Here is a 23,322-nt window from a genome sequence, read left to right on the forward strand (position 1 = left end):
TAGTTTCTGGCTAGAGATGGAATGTGGCATTTCCCAAATGAGGCTGGGAACGTATTGAGCATAACAAAACGATACGCTGGACTTCTGCAGCATGTCAACCACAAAGGTGGCAACTCCATTGTCAAGAGTCCCCAGGAAGCAGATCTTAATGATAAAGTGACAATGCTTCAGGTGCTCAATAGAAAGTGATGAACGATTGTTAGATTATGAAAATTGTGGTGGCCAGCAGGGAATGCTACCCAAGGGGGGAAAAAAAAATCACTTGAGCAAAGACTGGGCAGATATAAGCTAAAGAAACCTGGTAAGAGGAAATAATTCCACAGGACCATGGAATCCCTCCCTTAATGGTTAATAAACATGCTTGCTCTCTTTTTGTTGTTGTCGTTGTTAAACATGTAAAAGGAAATGACTAAAAACATAAATTTAGGCCTTAGTTTCCTTATTACATTTTACGAAAAACAATGTATTCGCCTTTTCTTTGTGTCAGAGAGTTTATTTCAACACAAAACTGAGAGCACAAGGTACTATATGGAGTTAATTCCATAATGACTGATTTATAAGGATCAATTAATTCTTAATTAATACCAGGAAATCATTTAGCCTGTAGATTCAAATTAGACAACTGCTGAGTCTGTATTTCAAAGGGTCATCCTTCACAGCCCCTACTTTCTCATGCTTGCCCTGGACGTTCCGGTTTAGCCATTAATCCACTGTGGAACTGAATATAAATCATTTAAGATCCTCAGCTTTAATTTCCTCAAGCAGAAAACAGTTGTGTCACAGACATCACAGAGTTCTGTTAAATTTTATTAAATACATGCAATTTCTCTGGATAACCTGCCAGTGGTCCTCTTTTCCTGAACACTGAGACCACGCTGGGGTCTTCCATTGCTCTGAAACGCCGACGTAAGAGTTCGGCAATGTCTAAATTTGGTTTTCTTTCTTTCCTGTTTCTTGTTTTCTCTTGTTTCTCTTGGATTAGATGTTTTAGTGTGCCCCAATTTTTTTGTCCAAGGACTTGCAAATTATTTTAGAAAGTGTCACTGGGGTTAAACCAATCAACCAATCATTCAATCAGCAGAATTCATTAAATGTATTTTGAGAAGGTCAGCTCAGGCCCTAGAGAAGAGAAACTACCATTGTGAATCTGGCATGGTGCTAATGCAATGCACAAAAAAAATGGTCTGAGTCCAAATTTTTGACGGAGAAAAACATCTCTTATGGATGTGTGTGTGTGAGTAGTTGACACAATAAAAAATTATAGCACATTATGTAAATGCATATTTAGATCCTTTAAAATGTGCATTATTTACTTGAGAGTCAATAAAGGCTTTTCTCAAGTGGTTACAGTTTATTGCAGGGCATCCATCTGTATCCATGTTGATGTTAATACAATTTTGTGTATTAAAAGGCACTACAAAATTGGCTGCTGCTGGGGTCTAATACTCTTGCTACCCTAGGCCAGGAGCAGCAGAAAGAGTCAGAAACACCCCATTCTGGATGGATCTCACCACTAGTTTAAACTTTAACCAGAGACCAGACTTGTTTCAAACAACTACTTGGGCTTTTCACAAAGAATACAAATAAGCTGAGAAGGAAGGAAATCTGATCAGGTTTCTTTGGCTGGAATGGCTCCGCCTACACATTCTGAACAAAGTAGCCACAACTAAAGAAGCAGAGACCCAGAATTTCCCAAAGGGTGTAGGTTCAGTTATTTATTGCAAAATGATCATATTACTGGATACTTAAAAACAAGAAGGCAGGTCAGGCAGGTTGGTTTACTTGTTTGCATCTCTCCTGCCCTAATTATTTAAAAGACTATCTTGGTTTTAGCTTTAAAAAGTTAAAAAATCACTGTGATTGATAATATATATTTTTAACTTAAAATTCTTCCTTCAAGGCAGAATTGCTTAACACTGGGAAAGGAGAAGGTCAAGGTCATTACTGTGCACTGGGAGACTTCGGTGGTCCAACAATTGATTCTTGGTCTGAGAGTCCACTACAGAAAGGCAGCTTTGTGGACACATATTCCAGCTCACAGAAGATGATGTCAGGGAGGCACGGCTAGATAGGTTTGGATAATGGAATTTCAGTCTAAGTCTTGAAAAGAAAAAGAGACAGAAGAAAGTCACCTCTACCTTTTCTAGCAGTTTTGGCCCAAACACGTGCAAGAATTCTAATTAACTGTCTTGTATTTTTTTTCTCAAACCAAGATTTTATGGTTGAAATATGCTCTCTATTTAGCCCTGACATGGCCTTAATTGCCTTATTTCTTGTCCCTGAAGCACTGCAGACTCTCACATATTTGGACAGAGACTTGGACTCTTCTCACGTTAGCTTCTGCTTTCCAGCATCAGCCCTTCAATCCCAGTCTCTCTTCTATGGGAGGCTCCAAAGTTAAGCTGTCGGGAGAGCAGTGCAAACAATAAAACCTAACCCTCCTTCAGGTGCAGTGTGCTCTTACCACAGCGTCACACACAGCCGTCTTCCTTCACAGAGCGAACAACCACTCCCAAGCCCTGGCATCTCACAACTTTAGTCTCACTGCTAATCAACACTGAGTCAGGGGCAACAGGAGAGATTCCAAACTGTTTCTCTTTTAGCACTACTAGACGAAAAAGCTACGCATCTGTCTTTCACAGTAAGATATTCTTTAAACAAAAATAACCACTTCCATAGAGTACAAGGTGGCATTAAGAACTCCTGATGGCTCATATTTAGAAGTAAAGATTTTAATAAGGCAGAGCTCTAAAAGGAGCAGAAAGTGGGGAAAAGATTGCACTTAAAAAAGAAAAAAGCTTTTCCTAAGGGCAAATGGTACTTGAATTGTTTGGCTTGTCAACTACTATGTAGTTTGCTTCTTTAGAAATTCAAAACCACAATATCTAACACCATGATAGCCTACCTGAAGCTGAGAAATCTATCTTAATGGTCCATAGCTATAATTTATAAATCATGTATGAGTCAGACTTGCCATTTATGAAAGCCTGGAAGTTTGGAGTCATGGGATTTATTTTAACAGAGACACAAGGAATGAGGAATTGGCAATGGTTTTCAGGCATTTAGAAGGTGGAACCTTTCCTAAATAACGTACCTTTGACCTAAGGCAAGCCAAGGTTTTCAAAACATGGAGTACCTATCTTTAACATCACTGAGATGAATGTGAAACAATTTGAGTATGTCAAATGAGAGAAATATATGCTACTGCAGGATGATTTGCAAAACAGCAGTATATTTATGTTATTGCTATCAAAGTAACTATATGCTACAGATTTTCAAGATAACATATATTCGATTTCATTTGAGTTAAGGTAGATGTTCAGGATAGAGATCAAATGACAGTATCTTTGGGAAAAAACAAACTAAAAAAAAAAAATAGAGAAAGGGGTGGGGGGCAGGCCATAGTCTTTTAAAATTCTCATTTAGATCAATTTTAGCTACTTAAAGACCTTTCTTGCTCTGATTTAGAGTCTACACCACAGCTTGGCAAACATTGTCTGTAAGGGCCAGAGAGGACAGCTTAGGCTCCGCGGGCCTCACGGCTTTTGCTGTAATTACTCGACTCTGCTACTATAGTACAGGAGCAGCCATAGAGAGGACATAAGCGAACGAGTGTAGCCACGTTCCAATAAAATTTTATTTAAAAAAACATGCAGATGGCTGGATTTGATGGGTGGGCCATAGTTTAATGGCCTCTAGTGTGGACCCACATAATTCCTGTTCACTCTCCAAACACCTGAAATGCTCTCTTGTGAGTCAAGCACTAGACAAACACTGTTCCTTCCACTTCTTTGCTACCAAACCGCATCCCTGTCCCAGCTGGCCTTTCTTTCACTTTTTTTGAAGGCTTCTAAAGCATTCTTCTTGCCTTCCGTATCCCCACTAACTATCCACTGTGCCTCTTTTTTTTTTTCTTTTTTTCCATTTTACAACCGCACCCATGGCATGTGGAAGTTCCTGGGCCAGGGACTGAATCTGAGCCACAGCTGTGACCTACACAACAGCTATGGCAACACCAGATCCTTTAACCCACTGCACCTGGCTGGGGATTGAACCTGCACTTTCACAGTGACCTGACCTGCTGTAGTTGGATTCTTAATCCACTGCACCACGGTGGACACTCCCCACTGTCATTCTTTTTTTGTTTTTTGGTGTTTTTTTGTCTTTTTACCTTTACTTGAGCCACTCTGGTGGCATATGTAGGTTCCCTGGCTAGGGGTCTAATCAGAGCTGTAGCTGCCGGCCACAGCAAAGAGGGATTCGAGCCGCGTCTGTGACCCACACCACAGCTCACGGCAACGCCAGATCCTTAACCCACTGAGCAAGACCGGGGATGGAACCCGAAACCTCATGGTTCTTAGTCAGATTTGTTAACCACTGCGCCACGACAGGAACTCCTGTCATTCTTTAATTATCCTTTTCCACCATTATTTAACATGCCTTGGTTAAGTGCTGGTTTCTGATATTCATGTGTGTATATCATCTCAAGTTAAACTTATGAGCCAGAAAAGTAAAATTAGTGGACAAACAGAGTTCCCGCCATGGCTCAGCAGTTAACGAACCCCAACTAGGATCCATGAAGATGCGAGTTCAATCCCTGGCCTTGCTCAGTGGGTTAAGGATCTGGCACTGCCACAAGCTGTGGTGTGGGTTGCAGATGCAGCTCAGATGTGGCATTGCTGTGGCTGCGGTGTAAGCCAGTGGCTACAGGTCTGATTTGACCCCTAGCCTGGGAACCTCCATATGCTGCAGGTGTGGCCCTAAAAAGCAAAAAAAAAAAAAAAAAAAGTAGTAGATAACCAACAAAGACCTACTTTATAGCACAGGGATCTATATTCAATGTTTTGTAATAATCTATAAGAGAAAAGAATCTGAAAAAGAAATATATATAAAACAATCACTGTGCTGTATACCTGAAACTAACATGGCATTGTAAATCAACTACGGTCCAATTTTTTAAAAAAGAAAAGTAGAATAACACAACACACAGACCATGGGCTTCGAAGTCAGATAGACTTGGACTTAAAAACTGTAACTCTATCATTTACCAGCTATGCTTCAAGTTTCCAAGCTTATTTCAGTTTCCCACTTTTATACTGGGACTAATACCTCCTAGACTTTTTTTTTTTTTGTGTGTGTGTGTCTTTTTACAGTTGCACCCGCCGTATATGGAAGTTCCCCGGCTAGGGGTCGAATCAGAGCTATAGCCACCGGCCTACACTACAGCCACAGCAACGCCAGATCAGAGCCGCATCTGCGACCTACACCACAGCTCACGGCAACGCCATATCCTTAACCCACTGAGCAAGGCCAGGGATTGAACCGCATCCTCATGGATTCTAGTTGGATTCTTAACCTACTGAGGCACAACAGGAACTCGTAGATTTGTTCTGAGGATTAAATGAGACACACATATAAGGCACATGGAGCAGTTCCCGGCCTTATGGTTGAGCAATCATCAATAAATAGCTTATCTTATTTGTAATACCATTATAGGTAAGGATGGGAATGGGGGTAAGAAGTGAATAAACTGGAATTTGCTCCTATGTGCTAGAGACCTGTCCAAACTGCAGAATATACAGGAGGAAAGGAACAGTGGAGTAAGAGGTACCTGCTGCCTATCTGTCTCTTGGACAAATGAGAACATAAATATTGATCATATGGGGCTGCCCCGCTCTAGACTCTGATTTTTACTTAGACCTGTAATCCTTGAGTGTCTATTCTGACCGCCCCTTTTACCGTGTAGACCCCTGCTACCCTGGCACACTTCTGACCTAATCAGAATTTGAGCACAGCCTCTTCACGGCCTTCCAAACCCGGATACAATGGGGATCACTACCACTGCCCTTGAACTCCCACTGCATTTGTTATTGGGAGTTGCTTATTAGAGACCCAGTACATGTTAACTGCTTAAACAGCTTTTTAGAATATCTGGGGTACTTTTAAGGAAAATTTTCTAGTTAGATCAAGAGATCTGGGTTTTAGTTTTGTTTCTGTCATAACTTGGCTTTAAATGTGGGCAATTTCGCTATCCTCTAATGTAACAAGGCTGAAATCTAAAAAATATGAAATAGGAGTTCCCATTGTGGCTCAGCAGAAACGAATCTGACTAGTATCCATAAAGAAGCAGGTTCGATCCCTGGCCTCGCTCAGTGGGTTAAGGATCCGGCATTGCCGTGAGCTGTGGTGTGGGCCAACAGCTGTAGCTCCGATTCGACCCCTAGCCTGGGAACCTCCATATGCCGAGGGTGTGGCCCTATAGACAAAACAAAATAAAAGATAAAAAAAATCTGAAATAAGGGAGTATGTGCTTTTAAAAGAAACTATTTTTTGAATGTTTCTAGAATATTAAGTTCTAAGGTATATCTGGACTCAGTCTCTAAGATGCTGTGGCTTTGGGAAGGGCATGATTTAAAAAAAAAATTCATGGAAGTAGAGTTGACTTACAATGTTGTGTTAATTTCTGTTGTACAACAAAGTAACTCAGATATTATATATATATGAATATATATATTTTCTATGTTTTTTTCCATTACGGTTTATCACAGGATATTGAATATAGTTCCCTCTGCTATACGGTAGGACCCTGTTGTTTATCCGTCTTGTATACAATAGTTCACATCTGCTAATCCCCAAATTCCCAATCCTTCTTTCCCCTTTCCCCCCTTCCCCCCTGGCAACCACAAGTCTGTTCTCAATGTCCGTGAGTCTGTTTCTATTTTGTAGATATGTTCATATTTGTCATATTATAGATTCATAGGGCATTTGTCTTCTTCTTTCTGACATACTTTCATTTAGTATGAGAATCTCTAGGTCCATCCACATTACTGCAAATGGCATTCTTTTGTTCTTTTTATGGCTGAGTATTCCATTGTGTATAGGTACCACATCTTCTTTATCCATTCATCTGCTGAGAGACATTTAGGTTTGTTCTCATGTCTTGGCTATTGTGAACAGTGCTGCTATGAACATAGGGGTAAATGTATCTCCTCGAATTAAAGTTCTGTCTGGTTATATAAGGCTGCGATATTTTTACATCGCTCAGAGGTCCTGGGTGAATGTGCCAGTTCAAGCTCTGGGAAGCAGAGCCCCAGCCTTTGGGTCCTGATGGGACCTCTGCTCTGAATAGATCATGCTTGTACACAAATCTCCTAAACCATCCTGATGGCTGATGTGAAATGCGCTCAAATGCCACACAGCAGCAGATTATTGGAGATATGAAGAATGATTGTTTAATAAGGAAAGCTAACAAGACTTCAGTCCCATGAACAAAGCTTGAGCTTTCACATAATTTGCAAGTAATACTATGGGACAAGAGATGAATAAAAGACATCAGAACATCTAAGGGAAAGGAAAAAAAAACACACCATAGATTAGATGATCACAGAGGTTAACAGAAACAAGCAGAGAATTAATTCTCAAATGACCTAGTGGAAGGGCAGTCTGCAAAAGAGAATTTCAAAAGTAAGCTCAGTGGAGGTGTTCAAGCCTGTGGGAGGGTTACTGAGTGCAGGGACCTGCGCTGCTGGTGCGTCTTTGCTGACGTTCGAATTAAAAACGGCAACACCAAACAAACAAAACCCACGACAAACAAAGCTATGGTTGGGTAGCGGCATTCCCCCCACCAAATTGTCAGACATATACTGCAGTTCAAGCCCTTGTTTCTGAGCAACGTGATAACTAACGCACAGGTTTCAAAGCCTCCTGAATTCTCCTTACAGGATTTAAGGACTTATTCCTACCCTCGGTGGATTTCACACAAGGGGAGGAAGTATGAGAAGAATCAATCCAGTATTTAAAGTCAGGTGACCAAGTTATCAGCCCAGGTTGGGTATCAACTTAGCTTTGTGTCAGCCTCCTACATACCTTGGTTTCCTGCAAAATGGAAATTATATGTCTTGAATGGTGTTTAGAGCTCTATTATTCTGGGTTTGAAATCATTCACTCTCTCTGTGAGTCTAGGAACTTAATATTTTCAAATCTGCATTACCTTGCCTGTAAATTGAGCAAAATAGTACTAATTTAAAATATTTTTCTGAGAATCAGAATTACTGTGTGTAGGTGCCTGATCCATAGTGGGTTCATTCCTTTAAAAAAATTTTTTTTTTTTTTTGACCGTGCCCACTGCATGCAGAAATTCCCAGGCTAGGGACCGAAACTGCACCACAGCAGTGACAATGCTAGATCTTTAACCCACTAGGCCACCCAGGAACTCCTGGGCTCACACCTTTAAAAAGTATGTGTTGGAGTTCCCATAGTGGCTTAGTGGTTAACGAACCCGACTAGTACCCATGAGGATGCAAGTTCGATCCCTGGCCTTAACCAGTGGGTTAAGGATCTGGCATTGCTATGAGCTGTAGTGCAGGTCACAGATGCGGCTTGGATCCCATGTTGCTGTGTCTATGGTGTAGGCTCTGATTCGACCCCTAGCCCAGGAACTTCCATATGCTGGGGGCACACAGCCCTAAAAAGACAAAATAATAATAATAATAGCAATAATAATAAACAGCATGTGTTGAGAATCTACTGTATGCCAGTCAGTATGCTTGACTCTGGGCTATTTATAATTCTTAGAATTGTGTTTTTAGGATAAATGAAAATATATGAAAAGTAACCAGGATCATACAGTGCAATGTAGCAACACAAGATAATTGAGACAAGAGGTGAATGGTTTTCGTGGACTTCCAGGTATGGACTAATAGTCAGTTTTCTAAACCTGGGTTTCAGCTGTGCTCTGTAAGCCCCAGCTGCAGCACTAGGGCACTTGGCTGGTGGGAGAGCCAAGCCCACTGCCCAGCGCTCAAGACAGCTTTGCTCTATGCCCCATACAGGACAGCGGTTAGTTTTGCCTGCCCAGCTGTCCTTCACCCTTTCTTCTAGAAGCAGAGCTCTAATGTTTCTTTGGGCAACTATCCTTCCCTCCACCTCAGCCTATGTCATCAGTGTAGAGGCAACCTGCCCCCCAGCTCTGTGAGTGGGCACATAATCCAGACCATACCAATGAGAAACCCTATTATCTTTTTTTTTTTTTTTTTTAATTTCAGGGAAGAGGCCTCTGGGCCAGGGATCCTGGGACCCCTGCTCAAGGGATCAGGACCCCCGTCTGGCCGCAGGACCCCCCAGTACTGTTGTTGCTTCATGGTCAGAGGGCAGCGATTGTCCCATGGGTAGAGGACCCTTACTTCTTCTGAGTGTGCTCAGCTACTGCATCCCTGGATCTTGTCCAGCAGGCCAGAGGTGAGAGCATCAGTGGGTTTGTAACAGTCGACCAGCAGATCCTTGACCCTGGCAGCCTGGGCATCACTGCTCTTCATGTCCAGGAGTTCAGCCACAGCAGTCTCCAACTCTGGCTTTTCCTCTTCCTGGCAGTCGTAGAGGAAAGTAGCTGCTCTAGGACCCACTCCTCTAGGCTGAGGCCCTTCTATGGCTCCTGGTGGTCTGACTTGACCGTGACCTTCCTTTGGCACCTCACTGGGCCCTCGTCATCTGTGTCACCTAGCTCTGCTTGCAACCCCAGGGGGTCTGAAAGTAGATGCCTAGGGTGGCCAGGGCTGCCAATGCTTCGCTCCCTGCAGGGCTGCTGTCTGCCATGGCAGCCAGCCCCTCCTTGTTATCTTTTAAACATAAAGACTTTTTTTTTTTCTGGCCACACTTGAGACAAATGGAAGTTCCCGGGGCCAGGGATCAAACCCACATGGCTGTGACCCGAGCCACTGCAGTGACAACGCAAGATCCTTAAACTGCTGTGCCGCTAGGGAACTCCCAGAAAGATTTTTTTTTTTTTGGCTTTTTTAGGGCTGCGCTTGCAGCATATGGAAGTTCCCAGGCTAGGGGTCAAATCGGAGCTGCAGCTACTGACCTACACCACAGCCACAGAAATGCGGGATCTGAGCTAGGTCTGCGACCTACACCACAGATCACAGCAACACCAGATCCTTAACCCACTGAGCAAGGCCAGGGATCGAACCTATATCCTCATAGATACTAGTCAAATTTGTTTCTCTGAGCCACAACGGGATCTCCCTAAAGATTTTTTTTTTAATTTTTATTATAATTGACTTATAATGTACTGGCAATTTCTGCTGTACAGCAAAGTGACACAGTTATACATATGCATATATATATATATATATACACACACACACATATATTCTTTTTCTCACATTATCCTCCATCATATTCCACCACAAGTGATTAGATATAGTTCTCTGTGCTATACAGCATGATCTCATTGCATCTACTAACGCCAAACTCCCAGTCCATCCCACCCCCTCTCTCTCCCTCTTGCCAACCACAAGTCTGTTCTCCACGTTCATGAGTTTCTTTCTTTAGTGTAGATAGGTTCATTTGTGCCATATATTAGATTCCAGATATAAGGGATATCATATTGTATTTGTCTTTCTCTTTCTGACTTACTGCATTTAGTAATGAGAATCTCTAGTGCATGAGAATCTCTAGTTCCATCCATGCTGCTGCAAATAGCATAATTTGTTCTTTTTATGGCTGAGTAGTATTTCACTGTGTATATGTACCATATCTTCTTGATCCAGTCATCTGTCAATGGACATTTAGGTTGTTTCCATGTCTTGGCTATTGTGAATTATGCTGCAAAGAACATAGGGTTGCGTGTATCTTTTTCAATGAAAGTTTTTTCCAAACATATGCCCAGGAGTGGGATTACTGGGTCATGTGGTAGTTCTATATTTAGTTTTCTGAGGAACTGCCATACTGTTTTCTTTTTCTTCTTCTTCTTCTTTTTGCTTTTTAGGGCTGCACCTGCAGCATACGAGTTCCCAGACGAGGGGTCAAATGGGAGCTGTAGCTGCCAGCCTGTGACACAGCCACAGCAACGCCAACCCACATCCTCCTCATGGATACTAGTTGGATTTGTTACCGCTGAGCCAAAACAGGAACTCCCCTCCATACTGTTTTCCAAAGTGGTTGTACCAATTTACATTCCCACCAACAGTGCAGGAGGGTTCCCTTTTCTCCACACCCTCTCCAGCATTTGTTAATTGTAGACTTAGTAATGATGGCCATTTTGACTGGTGTAAGGTGGCACCTCATTGTTTTTTAAAGTAAGCAAATGACCCAAATCAAGCCAGTCAGAGACATCAGCATCCAGGAGTAGGACTTTCTCTAGATCTATTGTGAAAAAGCTGTTATCTTTCCCTTAGAATTGTTAAATTGATGGGAATTAAGCCTGGAGCGGCTCCCATCAGTAGTGCCATGATCTGAGAAGATTTAGCCTAAGAATGAGATTCACACAGAGGGCAGCAGAGCTGAGGAAGATAAAGTTACATATTTCCGAAGTTATCACTTGAGCATCTGGATCCAGCTCTACCTGAAGCCATAAACCCTTAGGCTTATTAGTTATGTGGACCAATCCATTATTTTCTTTTGGAGAGACCAGAGGGGTTCTTTCACATGTAAGAATGTTTCACTTGAAAGAGTGCTTATTAACACATCCTCTGTTCAGTATGAGGTATGCAACAATTCAATAACTCTTATTACAGTATTAGGAATTTGGGGATTCAGGAAGATCTAGATAGCCTGCAGGGATACCAAGGTTTTCCAAATTCATATTTCATACCAACAGAAGGGACCCACTCCCTGCTTTTCCAACTATACAAGAGTGACGGATGGGGCCATTGGGAGGGCTCATCTTTTTAAGGCTGTAAGTGAGGAGAAACACACACTCCTGGACCCACAAGAACAGATGAAAGAGAACTAGAGATGGGAATGAGGGAAGCAAGAATCCTTTCAAGGGAGCCACATAAAAAGAAAACAAAGATATGGGGACAGGGGCAATCTGAGACAACTACCATTTAGTAACATACTAATCACACGCATGGCCCTTTCCAGATCTCAGTTGGCTTCTTCCTCCTAGTAACACCTCAATGATTTGTACAGCTGGGAAAACGGGCCAGTAGAGGACAGGTGACTCGCAGGAGCTTATGTAGATCCCAAGTGGCCAGCCAGGATTTGAACTCTATTCTGGCTGACTCCACAGCTCAGGCTCTTTTCACTGCACTCTGCTGCTCCCGTCGGAATTCTTTTTTCAGAGGTCAAATAGTTTATTTCCTTTCATGATATTTTCCTCACAGGTCCCTTATTACTGTAATACAACCTGGCAACTCTGACGTTCCTCACATGTGCTTTGTACATAAGAAAAATGAATTGTTTGGTGGGGGTTGGGTGGGGGAAACAACTGCCACTTAACTCAAAGATATACGACAGATGTAAATTTACTGCGGAAATAAACATTTAAAGTAACGTCCTGTACGTGAGAGTGATTACCTACACTAGTTTCAACAATGCAAAGGGTGCAGCAAAAAAGGGCGACTCGCTGTGATACTGCAGCCACGTTAACAGGACTGTATGTTCCCATTTCGGGTAGCAGTGCTCACCCCCCTCTGCCTACATGGATGATAAGCTGATACTCCATAAACATTGTTAAGGGTACAGTTCCATGCTGCAGTAATTCACTTAACTTTAACATGATTTATGGTTCTGTCAATAGGGGAGTTGAAAATCCTGCACTGAAGCTTGAATGTGCGCCTCATATCAAAAACAGCAAGTGTGTGATGTGGTGTGGTGTGGTGTGGTGTGGTGTGGTGTGGTGTGTGTGTGTGTGTGTTAGAGAAGAAAACATTCCACATAAAGAGAAGATACAAGTCCAACACTTTTTATTCTACTCTGAAAAAAGGAAATAAAGAATACATTGAAACATGGCATCACCATTATATTAGGCTAAACCGGAAAGACCTGCTCAGGATTTATCTGATCATGTGATTTAGGGTACAAGTGATACTCAGAAGGCTTATCATTGACAGGATTTCAAGGGAATCTTGCTCAGAACCACTGCCTTCACTGTGTCTGCATCTGTGGATTTACGGGGGTGTGTGGAAGGAGGCAGCGAAGGAGAGTGGATGAAAAGGAGGGAGAGATGGAGAGATGCAAGAGTTGGAGGGAGAAAAGGGCAAGGAATTCAAGGGAGAGCAGCTCCTTTTGTCCAGATGAGTTTAAATTGGGGTCCGTGTGGTTAATCACCAATCACCTTACTCTCTTCTCAGGCACTCACCCTGGGGGCATTTTGCCTCTTTAAGAGATTAAGGAGCCAATTGGTCTTAATGCTCTAACCTGTCCTCCTTGGGACAACACAGTAACAGATTCCACTGCAGAAGAGCTCTCTTTAGAAGTTTGCTGCGGAGATGACAAATTAACCCAGCAGGGTGTCCCACACATCTATCTCAGTACAAATTATTAGTGTAATAGAGCTTTTAGTTATGCATTTATCTAGTAATTATTGAACGGTTACACAAAACCAAGCTGAGCAGCCGTGGCCCTTTATGAGGCTCACTCGGTGGGTGGCCTTACAGTTAATTTAGGATACTTCTCTACTAAGCCGGGCACTTGCAGACAAATTAAGCTAAACAGCCTTCTCCTTTAAATATTTTCCATGTCACAGTGAAACTCTTTACAATACAATAAAGGTACAGTTTTAATTACACGCTTCCTGACTTTTGTTTAGTTGTAGTTTTAAAACATTTGCTGGCACTGGTTTTTCCTTTGGCTGGGCAGTAATAGCTGGTTCTAAGTATCTGGCTAATGAATCTAATAATTTCCTGAACTGGGACTTGAAGGGCCTTTGCTCAAAAGCTGATTTTCCTCTTTACCACCCAGTTCCTTCAAGTTCTGTCGACAAGGTTGCCCATCAGGCTGGGTACCGGCACTTGAGCAAACCTTGACCAGCATTCACAAGCCCTCTTGTTCTCTTTTTAGTGCCCCTCAGAGCTGGCCCTTGTAAGGTTTGAGAGTCAGTTCTGGCAATGCTGATTATAAAGACAACGTAATGTTTTCTTAAATGACACAGTCCAATGATAAAGAAACACCTTACGTCTGCTGGCAGATTATTTCAGTACCTTGTTAGCAACAGGTACTTAACTGCTTCTCATTTTCCTGAGATGATTCAATTGCACTAAACCAGGAGACAAATTAGATTCGGCTTCCTTGAAAGGAGAACTAGCATGTTCTGCCACTAAGTTAGAAAGCTTTCCTAAGAGGCAAAGAAGTTTGCCAATATGATACAAGAAAGCTAAAGGACCCTACTACTTAGGTCTGGGGCCCATGCCGAGGAAGGTGCCATGGTTATGATAGCGATGAGGCACCAGGGACTACTCCTTCTGCAGCGCCCTTAGTTTCAACAGAAAAATGTATAATTGCACAGCAAATATTCCATAAAAAGGGGATCAAATCACTCTGAGCTCAGCATTTCTCTTAATGCCCATCAAAGTAGAAGCGCTTAATTCAAACCAAGCAGGAAGCTCCTGTGTGGCGCAGTGGGTGAAGATCTGGCGTTGCCACAGCTGTGAGGCAGGTGGCAATAGCAGCTCGGTTCGATCCCTGGCCCCAGAACTTCCACATGCCCTAGTTGCAGCGAAAAAAATAAATAAATAAATAAATAAAGTAAAATCAAGCAAATGTATAATGAGTGCTTAAGCACCATTCCCCAAATGCTGAATATCTGAATACCATATTATGATCACACTTGGGGTATGGAATGAACTCCCTATTATTCCTAACCTTTCTGTTTGTCTTCAATCAAATCCATGTTGCTCATTCATTTATTCCACAAGTATTAGTGAATGCTTTCCTTACGCCAGGCGTGAGGCTGAGGGATACAGGATATCGGGGAGAAAAATAAAAGACCTGGTCCCTGCTCTCACAGGCCCTGCCATCTAGTGATAACTGCTGCCTTCCTATGTTACCTCTTCTTCCTTCCTCCTCGAGTATTGTCTGTGAATCTACACTCTCCCAACCTTTCCTGGTGACCTCAGCTTCCTGGAAAGTTATCTTAATTCTCATAATTCTCTGCAGTGTATTTTTCTTGGCCGAACTGGGAGATATTGTTAACTTCAGACCCTCACATGTTTCATCGCTAAGAGCAGGATCCCTGTTTGGGCTGTGAGGATCATGGACTTAGGGAGGTTTACAGAGCAAGTCCAAACAGAAACCGGCAGGATTCTTCGAAAGCTGCACAATATATCTTTGGTTTATATAGTTATTGTTTTAATACATCTTACACATGTGTTCAGAATCAGGGCAATTTGAGGTCTTCATGTATGTATATTTTTTGACCCATAAAGAAGTGGGGCTCTAGCCTTGCACTCCCATTTTGTATGTCTGGATTCCTCAGCACTTATCTATCTCAAAGCATGACTGTTTGCTGTTGCTTTGCATGCTTACAACTAGAAGGCACTCTGTTTGAGAATGGGGGGTAAGTCATGCTTGTTTGGACTTGCTCAGTGCCAAATGCCATGATAGTTCTGTCTCAGGATGCCCCGGGGCCCTGACAGCACCCCGAGTTTCCCTATCACAGATATTACTGCTAGCTTTCTGGTCTGCCATCCACAGGAAGCAAGCACACTGAGGCCAGAATCCAAGCTTATCTTGTTCACTCTACTCAGCAAACAGCAGAGCACCCTGTACACTGTAAGTGCTTGACAAATACTTGTGGAAAAAATTAATGGGCCTCTAGACAGTAATGGGAATTATAAGCTATTTCAATATTAAAAAAAAAAAAGTCAAACTGACCCCAAAAGTTGTCTTTGAAGAGAACTCACACCTACCAGAAACCCTGGATTTACTAGTAGCAAGGATTCATGGGCTCATTAAAAAAGGTCAACGGATGTGTTTATGGCTATTAAAAAAACCCCAAAAAACCTCAGTGTAATAACATGGGTTATGTCATGCTTATCAAAAAATCTAAATGGCTATGTCATGTCCTTGACTAATAAAAACCGTGAGAATAAACTCATTGTTTAAATAAATGCAGTTGATTTCTCCCAGTGGAGGAGAAAAAAGTAGAAACTGTTGATCTGGTGAAAAAAGCACAGCACTGAGATACTAGATTTTTAGTCTTGGCTTTTGCCAGCTCAGATTTGGCATTTGTAAAAGTTAACAGAGAACTATGCTACTGACTGCTAGCCAACATATTTCTCCCTTATTTCCCTACTTAATCCTAATTTTACACAGAGTGGCTATATGCTCATCTTAAAAAAACCTAGATTTTCCAGTCTCCCTTGAAGCTAGAGATGATCATGTGGCATAGTTCCGATCATGCTGCATAAGATTCTAAAGAAGGTGGCAGAATGAGCTGGCAGGCACTTTTTACCCTCGTCCTTTCCCTTCTTTCTGCTTGGAATGCAGATGTATGGCAGCAGCGCAGTGGCTATGTTGTGACCATGAAGTCACAACGTGAGGATGAGAACAACCCACTAACGCATGGATAAGAGAAGAAATCTTACTCCTTGATGGCACTTAGATGACACCATGACAGTCCTGAATCATGTATTTGTTTTTATAAGAGAAAAATACCCCCTCCTTCCTTAGTCAGATTTTCAGCTACTTACAACCAAACACCTTCTTAGTGGATACAGGGGATGAATTAAACTGGAAGATTCCCAGAGCACAAATCTCAAATTCTGTGACCCTAGATGAAGCTCACTCAGTGCTTGTTTGCCAATTCCTCTCCACCTCTGCCTCACAATGTGTATAGTTCAGGCTCTTCCCTGCTTCCCGATTCCTAAAGCACAGAGCTGTGTTACCTAGTGCTGAACTTTTAAATTAAGTATCACCCATTATCTCATTTTTGAAAACAGCAAAGACTTTGGACAGAAACATAAGTTTCAATAAGACAAACTTTTCAAGAAATTTTAAAATACCACTGATGAGTACTCCAAATAATTTTCAAGAGGAGTTAATCCCCTTTAAATCATCAGGCAAACCTACAAACCCCCCCCCTTTTTTTTTGTCTTTTTAGGGCCGCACCCTTGGCATAGGAAGGTTCCCAGGCTAGGGGTCGAATTGGAGCTGTAGCTGCTGGCCTACAACACCACAGCTCACGGCAGCACTGGATTCTTAACCCACTGAGCAAGGCCAGGGATAGAACCTGCGTCCTCATGGATGCTAGTCAGATTTGTTTCCACTGAGCCACGATGGGAACTCCAAACCTACAATTCTTAAAAGGCAGAGGAAGAAAAAAATATTTTTTCCCATTATTGTGGATAAGATCAACTGTCATTGACTGTCATGGTTAAATACTTTATCATGGTTGAAATTTTAAGTACTGGTAAAAGAAAGTTTTGGAAAGCCCAATCGCTCAGCTTGAAGTGCACAGTGATTGTAATATATATATGATTCTATATTATATATATATTACATATATCATATATATTATGTTATATATGTATATATAAATGATCATATATAGATCACCCTTAGTACTTCTGAAGCAATGGCAACCTGTCAGTTTCAGGGAGGAGATGAATGCCTCCTGTGCCGCTTTATGTGAAATGTGAGCATTTTTTATTGATTCAAGCAACATTTGCCATAAAACCCCCTGGGTGAGACACAAGGAAGATACCCCAAAGTGTATATTAGAGACCCTACCTCTCAGAGGTTTCGTTCTAGAAGAAGGACAAGACATGGACATTAATGAACAAAGCATGACTGGGAGTTCCCGTTGTGGCTCAATGGAAGCGAATCTGACTAGAATCCATGAGGACGCAGGTTGGATCCCTGGTCTTGCTGAGTGGTTTAAGGATCCTTGTTGCTGCGAGCTGTGGTGTAGGTCACAGACTCGGCTCGGATCCCACGTTGCCGCGGCTCTGGCGTAGGCCGGCAGCTATAGCTCTGATTTGACCCCTAGCCTGGGAACTTCCATGTGCCATGAGTGCGGCCCTAAAAACACAAAAACAAAAAACAAACAACAACAACAACAAAAAAGCAGGACCAAGTGGGTGGCAGAATGTGCAGATCCTAAGGGGTCCCAGAGCCTGAGAAGTGTGAGACGACGGCGGCCTGAGAGGAGCCGAGCAGGCCTCACGTAGAAAGTGGTGCCTGAGCTGGTCTTGGGACGGGCAGCGTTTAGACAGGCAATAGCAGTAGCACAGCATGAGACTTTCGAGCCCTGGATGAAAATGGGGGATTAAATCCTTTGCATGACCTGAGTGTGCACTCTTTTCCTGCACTGTGCTACTGACAGCGAATACCGATTGCCTCTACTCCTTCGAGGATACCATTCTCTTGAGGTCGAGATTAGGATCTTCCATTCATAGATGAGGAATCCGTGGCTCGGAGAATGAAAGCTGTGTGCCAGGTTCATGCAGTTGGTAAAAGTGGCAGGGACAGGACTCAAATCCCAGTCTGTTCAATCCCCTACACTTTTCCTTCACACGTTTCCAATCCCTTTAAGACCTTCTTTTTCTGCCTCAGCTTTCCCATCATCAAAGAGAGGTTTCCTTTGTAAAAGGTGGCGACCAAATTTCCAAACACAGCTAATTTTTGCAGTGAAAAAGAGGGCTTTTTTTTTTTTTTTTTTTTTTTTTGCCCCAGGGAGGTGATCTTGCTTTGCTCTAGCTCTGTTAAAATACCATCTCTGGGGGAGTTTCCTGGTGGCACAGTGGGTTAAGGATCCAGCATCATTAACAGGTTGCTGCTATAGTGTGGGTTTGATCCCTGCTGTGTGGGGGTGGGGCGGGGGGGAGGACCACTTCTGGCCCAGGCACCGAACTTTGTTACACAGCAATCGTGATACTAATTGGTACTTGTCTCATCAAGGTAAAATTTTAAGAAATTTTAAGGAAGGCAGCAGAGTCTTGCAACCTGAGTGCTACCCAGAGGTGATTATGCCATGTGACTGAACAAGTGTGCAGTAAACAGCGTTCCCAGTGCCCCAGGATCCTGATAAAGGACACACCTTTCTCTTCTTCCAGCCTTTTCAAGGCTGATTGCCTGTCTGGATTCTCTAAGGATTTGCCGTTTCAGATTGTGGTAACTCCTTATGATAAAAACCACGTGTGAGATTCTCCTGTATGTACACGTCACATTTATTCCGCACTGGCTCCCTCCAAAAGACTCTCCCTCTTCAAATCTGGCCTCATCTTCCTCAAACATCAACTCTTCATCCCAGATGTGATGCCATTCCAAGGATTAGCTTGCCAACTAGTTCTGAGAAGAATACGAGGGAATACGATACCTGTAGCTTGTATGTCTTGAATAACAACTGCCTGAATAGCAACCTTTAAAAAGGTCTTAGCTCAAGAGTGTCTTATGTTAGCCTCTTTCAACTCTGGGATTCTGACCACAAAGATGTCAGTCAAGTATTTCATCTCAACTACACCACCTCCCTTCACGAGACCACTGAGGCGGGCAGGCTGCAATGAGAAAGGGTACTGGAGCCAATTTCCCCCAAAAGAGGACTGAGGATGCTGGGAATCATCCTGAATTCTGGTGAAAACAAAGACTTTTTAGAATTCTGTATTTTTTTTTTTTTTCTTTTTAGGCCTGAACCCATAGCACGTGGAAGTACCCAGGCCAGGGGTCAAATCAGAATTGGAGCTGGCCTACACCACAGCCACAGCAATGTGGGATCCAAGCCACATCTGTGACCTACCCCACAGCTCACGGCAACACCAGATCCTTAACCCACTGAGCAAGGCCAGGGATGGAATCCATATCCTCATGGATACTAGTCGGATTCATTTCCACTGCACCACAATGGGAATTCCCCCATAATTCTTAAATTGGGCATCTTTTCCTGCTCCTTATAAACAATTCCATGAGTATGGATAGGAGATCAAAACTCACTGTGCTGTAGGCTACGAAGGTGCCCCCGGTTTGAGCCAGTGTGAGTCATTTTAGCAAATATAATTCTTTGTTTAGCGTGAGGAAGCTCCCAATCATGGCACTCACAGGTAAGTATAGAATCGTTTTGATAGTTTCTAGAACTATGGTTTTAAGGCAAGACACATGGAAGGCACTCAGCATTACTGAATAAATGATAACATATGCACAATGCTTTATGCCCCTCAAAAAAGTCTCTACAAATATTGTCTTATTGTAATTTCTGTACAAGCATATGAAGTTGGGAGAAAAACTTCATTCAACAGTAGTCTTGTTCCCATTTATTGATGAGGACATTAAAAAAATTCAGAAGGTAAGTGGAAAGAAACAGCTTAACCAACCATCCTGATTACCAGCAAATTATGAGGCCCAGTCCTTATGGCCCTGCTGCATCATGAGTTGTTCCTTTGCCCTCCACTTATGTAAGCAGACTTTTAAATCTGACTTGAGGAGTTCCCATCGTGGCTCAATGGTTAACGAATCTGACTAGGAACCATGAGGTTGCGGGTTCGATTCCTGGCCTCACTCAGTGGGTTAAGGATCCGCTGCTGAGCTGTGGTGTAGGTCACAGACGCGGCTTGGATCCTACATTGCTGTGGCTGTAGTGTAGGCTGGTGGCTAAAGCTCCGACTGGACCCCTAGCCTGGGAACCTCCATATGCCGCGGGTGCGGCCCTAAAAAGACAAAATAAATAAATAAATAAATAAATCTGACTTGAGGGAGTTCTCATCGTGGCTCAGTGGTTAACGAACCGGACTAGTATCCATGAGGTTGGGGGTTCGATCCCTGGCCTCAGGCAGTGGGTTAAGGACCCCGGCATTGCTGTGGCTCTGGGGTAGACCAGCACCTGCAGCTCCAATTTCACCCCTAGCCTGGGAACCTCCCTATGCTGTGGGTGCAGCCCTAAAAAGACAAAAGACACACACACACACACACACACAAGATCTGACTTGAACATTATCTACACTTCGATGTCTCTTTCTCTGATATAAAGTGAGAGGTGACAGTGCATTGCACCTCATCTTCTACACGCTTATTTTCGTGTACTGCACTATATGCTCTATAAGGACAGGATCCACTGAATTTCCAGTGTCCGTAGTGACAGCAAATCCTTGGTGAATGGAGGAAGGAAACTCCATAGTTCCCTCCTCTGAGCTCTGGCGGAAATGTCTGCTTTTAACGTTTCTTTAGCATTTGGAATATGTTAACCTGGCCATAAAAAGATGAGAAACATCACAGGCCTTATCTCCCTAAGTCCAAAAATCTTCTGACAAAAAGGGCACCATATCTTTTAACTCTACAGTTTCAGTGCTTAGTGGATCTTGACAATGGGGATTATATCATCATCCAGCCCCATCCAAAGAGACTCATTCTGGGACCATATAATCCCATTTGTTTTCTTTTATTTCTTAGGGGCACACCTGTGGCATATGAAGTTCCCAGGCTAGGGGTGGAATTGGAGCTGCAGCTGCGGTCTACACCACAGCCACAGCAATGCGGGATCCTTAACCCACCAAGCGAGGCCAGGGATCGAACCTGCATCCTCATGGATACTAGTTGGGTTTGCTAACCACTGAGCCACGATGGGAACTCCCATATAATCCCATTTAGATACAAAGTTTTCAAATTAGAAAAAATACATATATAGCTTCTCTGATTATACCACACATACTCTCACACATAAAAATAACTAGGGGTCTTGAGAAAATTCCATCAGTGATCACATTATGTTTAAAGATGGAGCAAGTGACTGTTCATAATTGTGGTCAGAGAAACTGCTTCACACAAAAGTCAGCATACTTATTGTCTTCACTGTGATTTCTGCACATGTGCATTGGCCAGCCCTCTCAACTGTCCTATTTCCCTGAGGTGCACACGGAGTATTCATAAAGGGATTCAGATTTGTGGGACTAACATTGAGATTAATGCAAGAAATATCAGTTTCCCCAGGCGTATGTCAAAGTAGACAAGAGACCATAACTTCCTAGGGTGTTTTATGATACCAGCTGGTAGATCACAAACCTACCTACATGAAAATCCGATGGAAGAGGCAAACATGGTTACAATTACTCATGCTCCTACTATGGGAGTTTCATAAACAAACTAATAAATATTTTCATCTTGCAATAAGTTCAAGTTAAGTGATTTGCTGACATTCTCTTGAGGTTTAAGGCTTGTCTTTAATGTGCAATACAAATCACATTTCTTGTGGACACATTTTAATAATAAACTTAAAGGCACCAGAGACAAAAATAATGAAAACATGGCAATGAAAACCAGACAAACTATCCACAACTTCAAAAGGAGTGAATGAAGATGGCTCATCAACGCGGTGATGCAAACAACCTCAACGCAAAAGGACACATGCTGAAATCAGGTTTCAAGGAAAGGGAACCAGCAGGATTGAGAGAATGAAAATAAGCTGTTGCTTGAAAACAGGTAATTCACAAAAATAAACTCACCTAACACACACACACACACGCACACGCACCCACCCACGCACGTGTGTCACTCTGATTATGACCTGTGGGACAGATTTGATTTTGGTTTCATTCAAATTCCCTCCCACCTCTTTGCAACAACCCTCCAGCAAAGAAACAGGTAAAGATCAGGGCTGATGCCACATCTCTTAGGTCCCTACAATTCCAAAGCAGTCCCCAAGGAGAAGAAAGAGGAACACTCACTGCCTTCAGGAGCACTCCGGGGGAGTCCTCATTCTCTCTTTTTGCTACTGTGGTCTCAAGGTCATGCACTAAGCACAACCAAGGGTGCCTGTGGAGCAGCTCACCTCTGGGTCCTGTAATGACAGGTCGGTGATGCTGTGTGAACGCCGTTCCCAGGGAGGAGGTCTGCGAAGGGGAGGGGCTGCTGAAACCAGACTTCTCCGACTTCTTCAGTGTGGTTGGAGATGGCATTCCTGGCAGGAAGGATGGGTTGATAAGCACACTGTAATTCGTGGCACAACAGCTTATGCAACCTACAAGATAACCCTTAAAAGAATTTAAAAATCTACCTGTGAATGGAAAATGTGTTTTGATTTGGTATGAACGTGTCATGGGAACAAACAGGTGACAGAACAGTCCCCTGACAGCAGCATATGGTTGCTTCTGACAGACTCTCCTAAATCACAGTCCACTGTCGGGGGGCACTGATCCTCTCTCATTATAGAGTGCCACTATCCCCACGCTTTCTGAAAGCTGCTGCATGGGCCTGGGGCCTCTGGGACCCTTTGTGAAGAAGGTAATAGAAGCATACCTCATCTGCAATCATCTTATCTTGCCAGTTTGCTATTTTGACATTTAGAAAACCCTCAACAGTGGTAACTCAGCTGCATACCCAATGAATAATTTACAATAGAAAAAAAGGTAAAAGTTAAAAAATAAAACTTAAATGATTAAATAAGGTATAATCCAAGGAAAAATTACTATAAAAGAATAATGACAATGGAAAGATATTCAATGAAATGGAATAAAGACATGGAGAGCAATTTCAAAACAGGATATTACACTGTGATACCATTTTAAAATGTACTTCTTCTTTTTTTTTTTTTTTTTTTGTCTTTTGTCCTCTCAGGGCCGCACCCACGGCATATGGAGGTTCTCAGGCTAGGGGTCTGATCGGAGCTGTTGCTGC

General features: G+C 42.7%; 1 protein-coding gene across 6 annotated transcripts in view; it reads right to left on the reverse strand.

Annotated features, from left to right (window-relative positions):
- Positions 1 to 23,322, reverse strand: part of NFIA (nuclear factor I A) — a 403,238-nt gene that overhangs the window by 64,377 nt on the left and 315,539 nt on the right. For all 6 annotated transcript variants that reach the window (XM_047788855.1, XM_047788853.1, XM_047788851.1 and 3 more), the window contains one exon: positions 22,478 to 22,606. In XM_047788855.1, coding sequence (XP_047644811.1) covers positions 22,478 to 22,606 — 129 coding nt within the window. The remainder of the gene's footprint in view (positions 1 to 22,477; positions 22,607 to 23,322) is intronic.

This window comes from Phacochoerus africanus, chromosome 8 (genome assembly GCF_016906955.1).
Source record: "Phacochoerus africanus isolate WHEZ1 chromosome 8, ROS_Pafr_v1, whole genome shotgun sequence".
In the NCBI taxonomy this organism is placed as follows: Eukaryota; Metazoa; Chordata; class Mammalia; order Artiodactyla; family Suidae; genus Phacochoerus; species Phacochoerus africanus.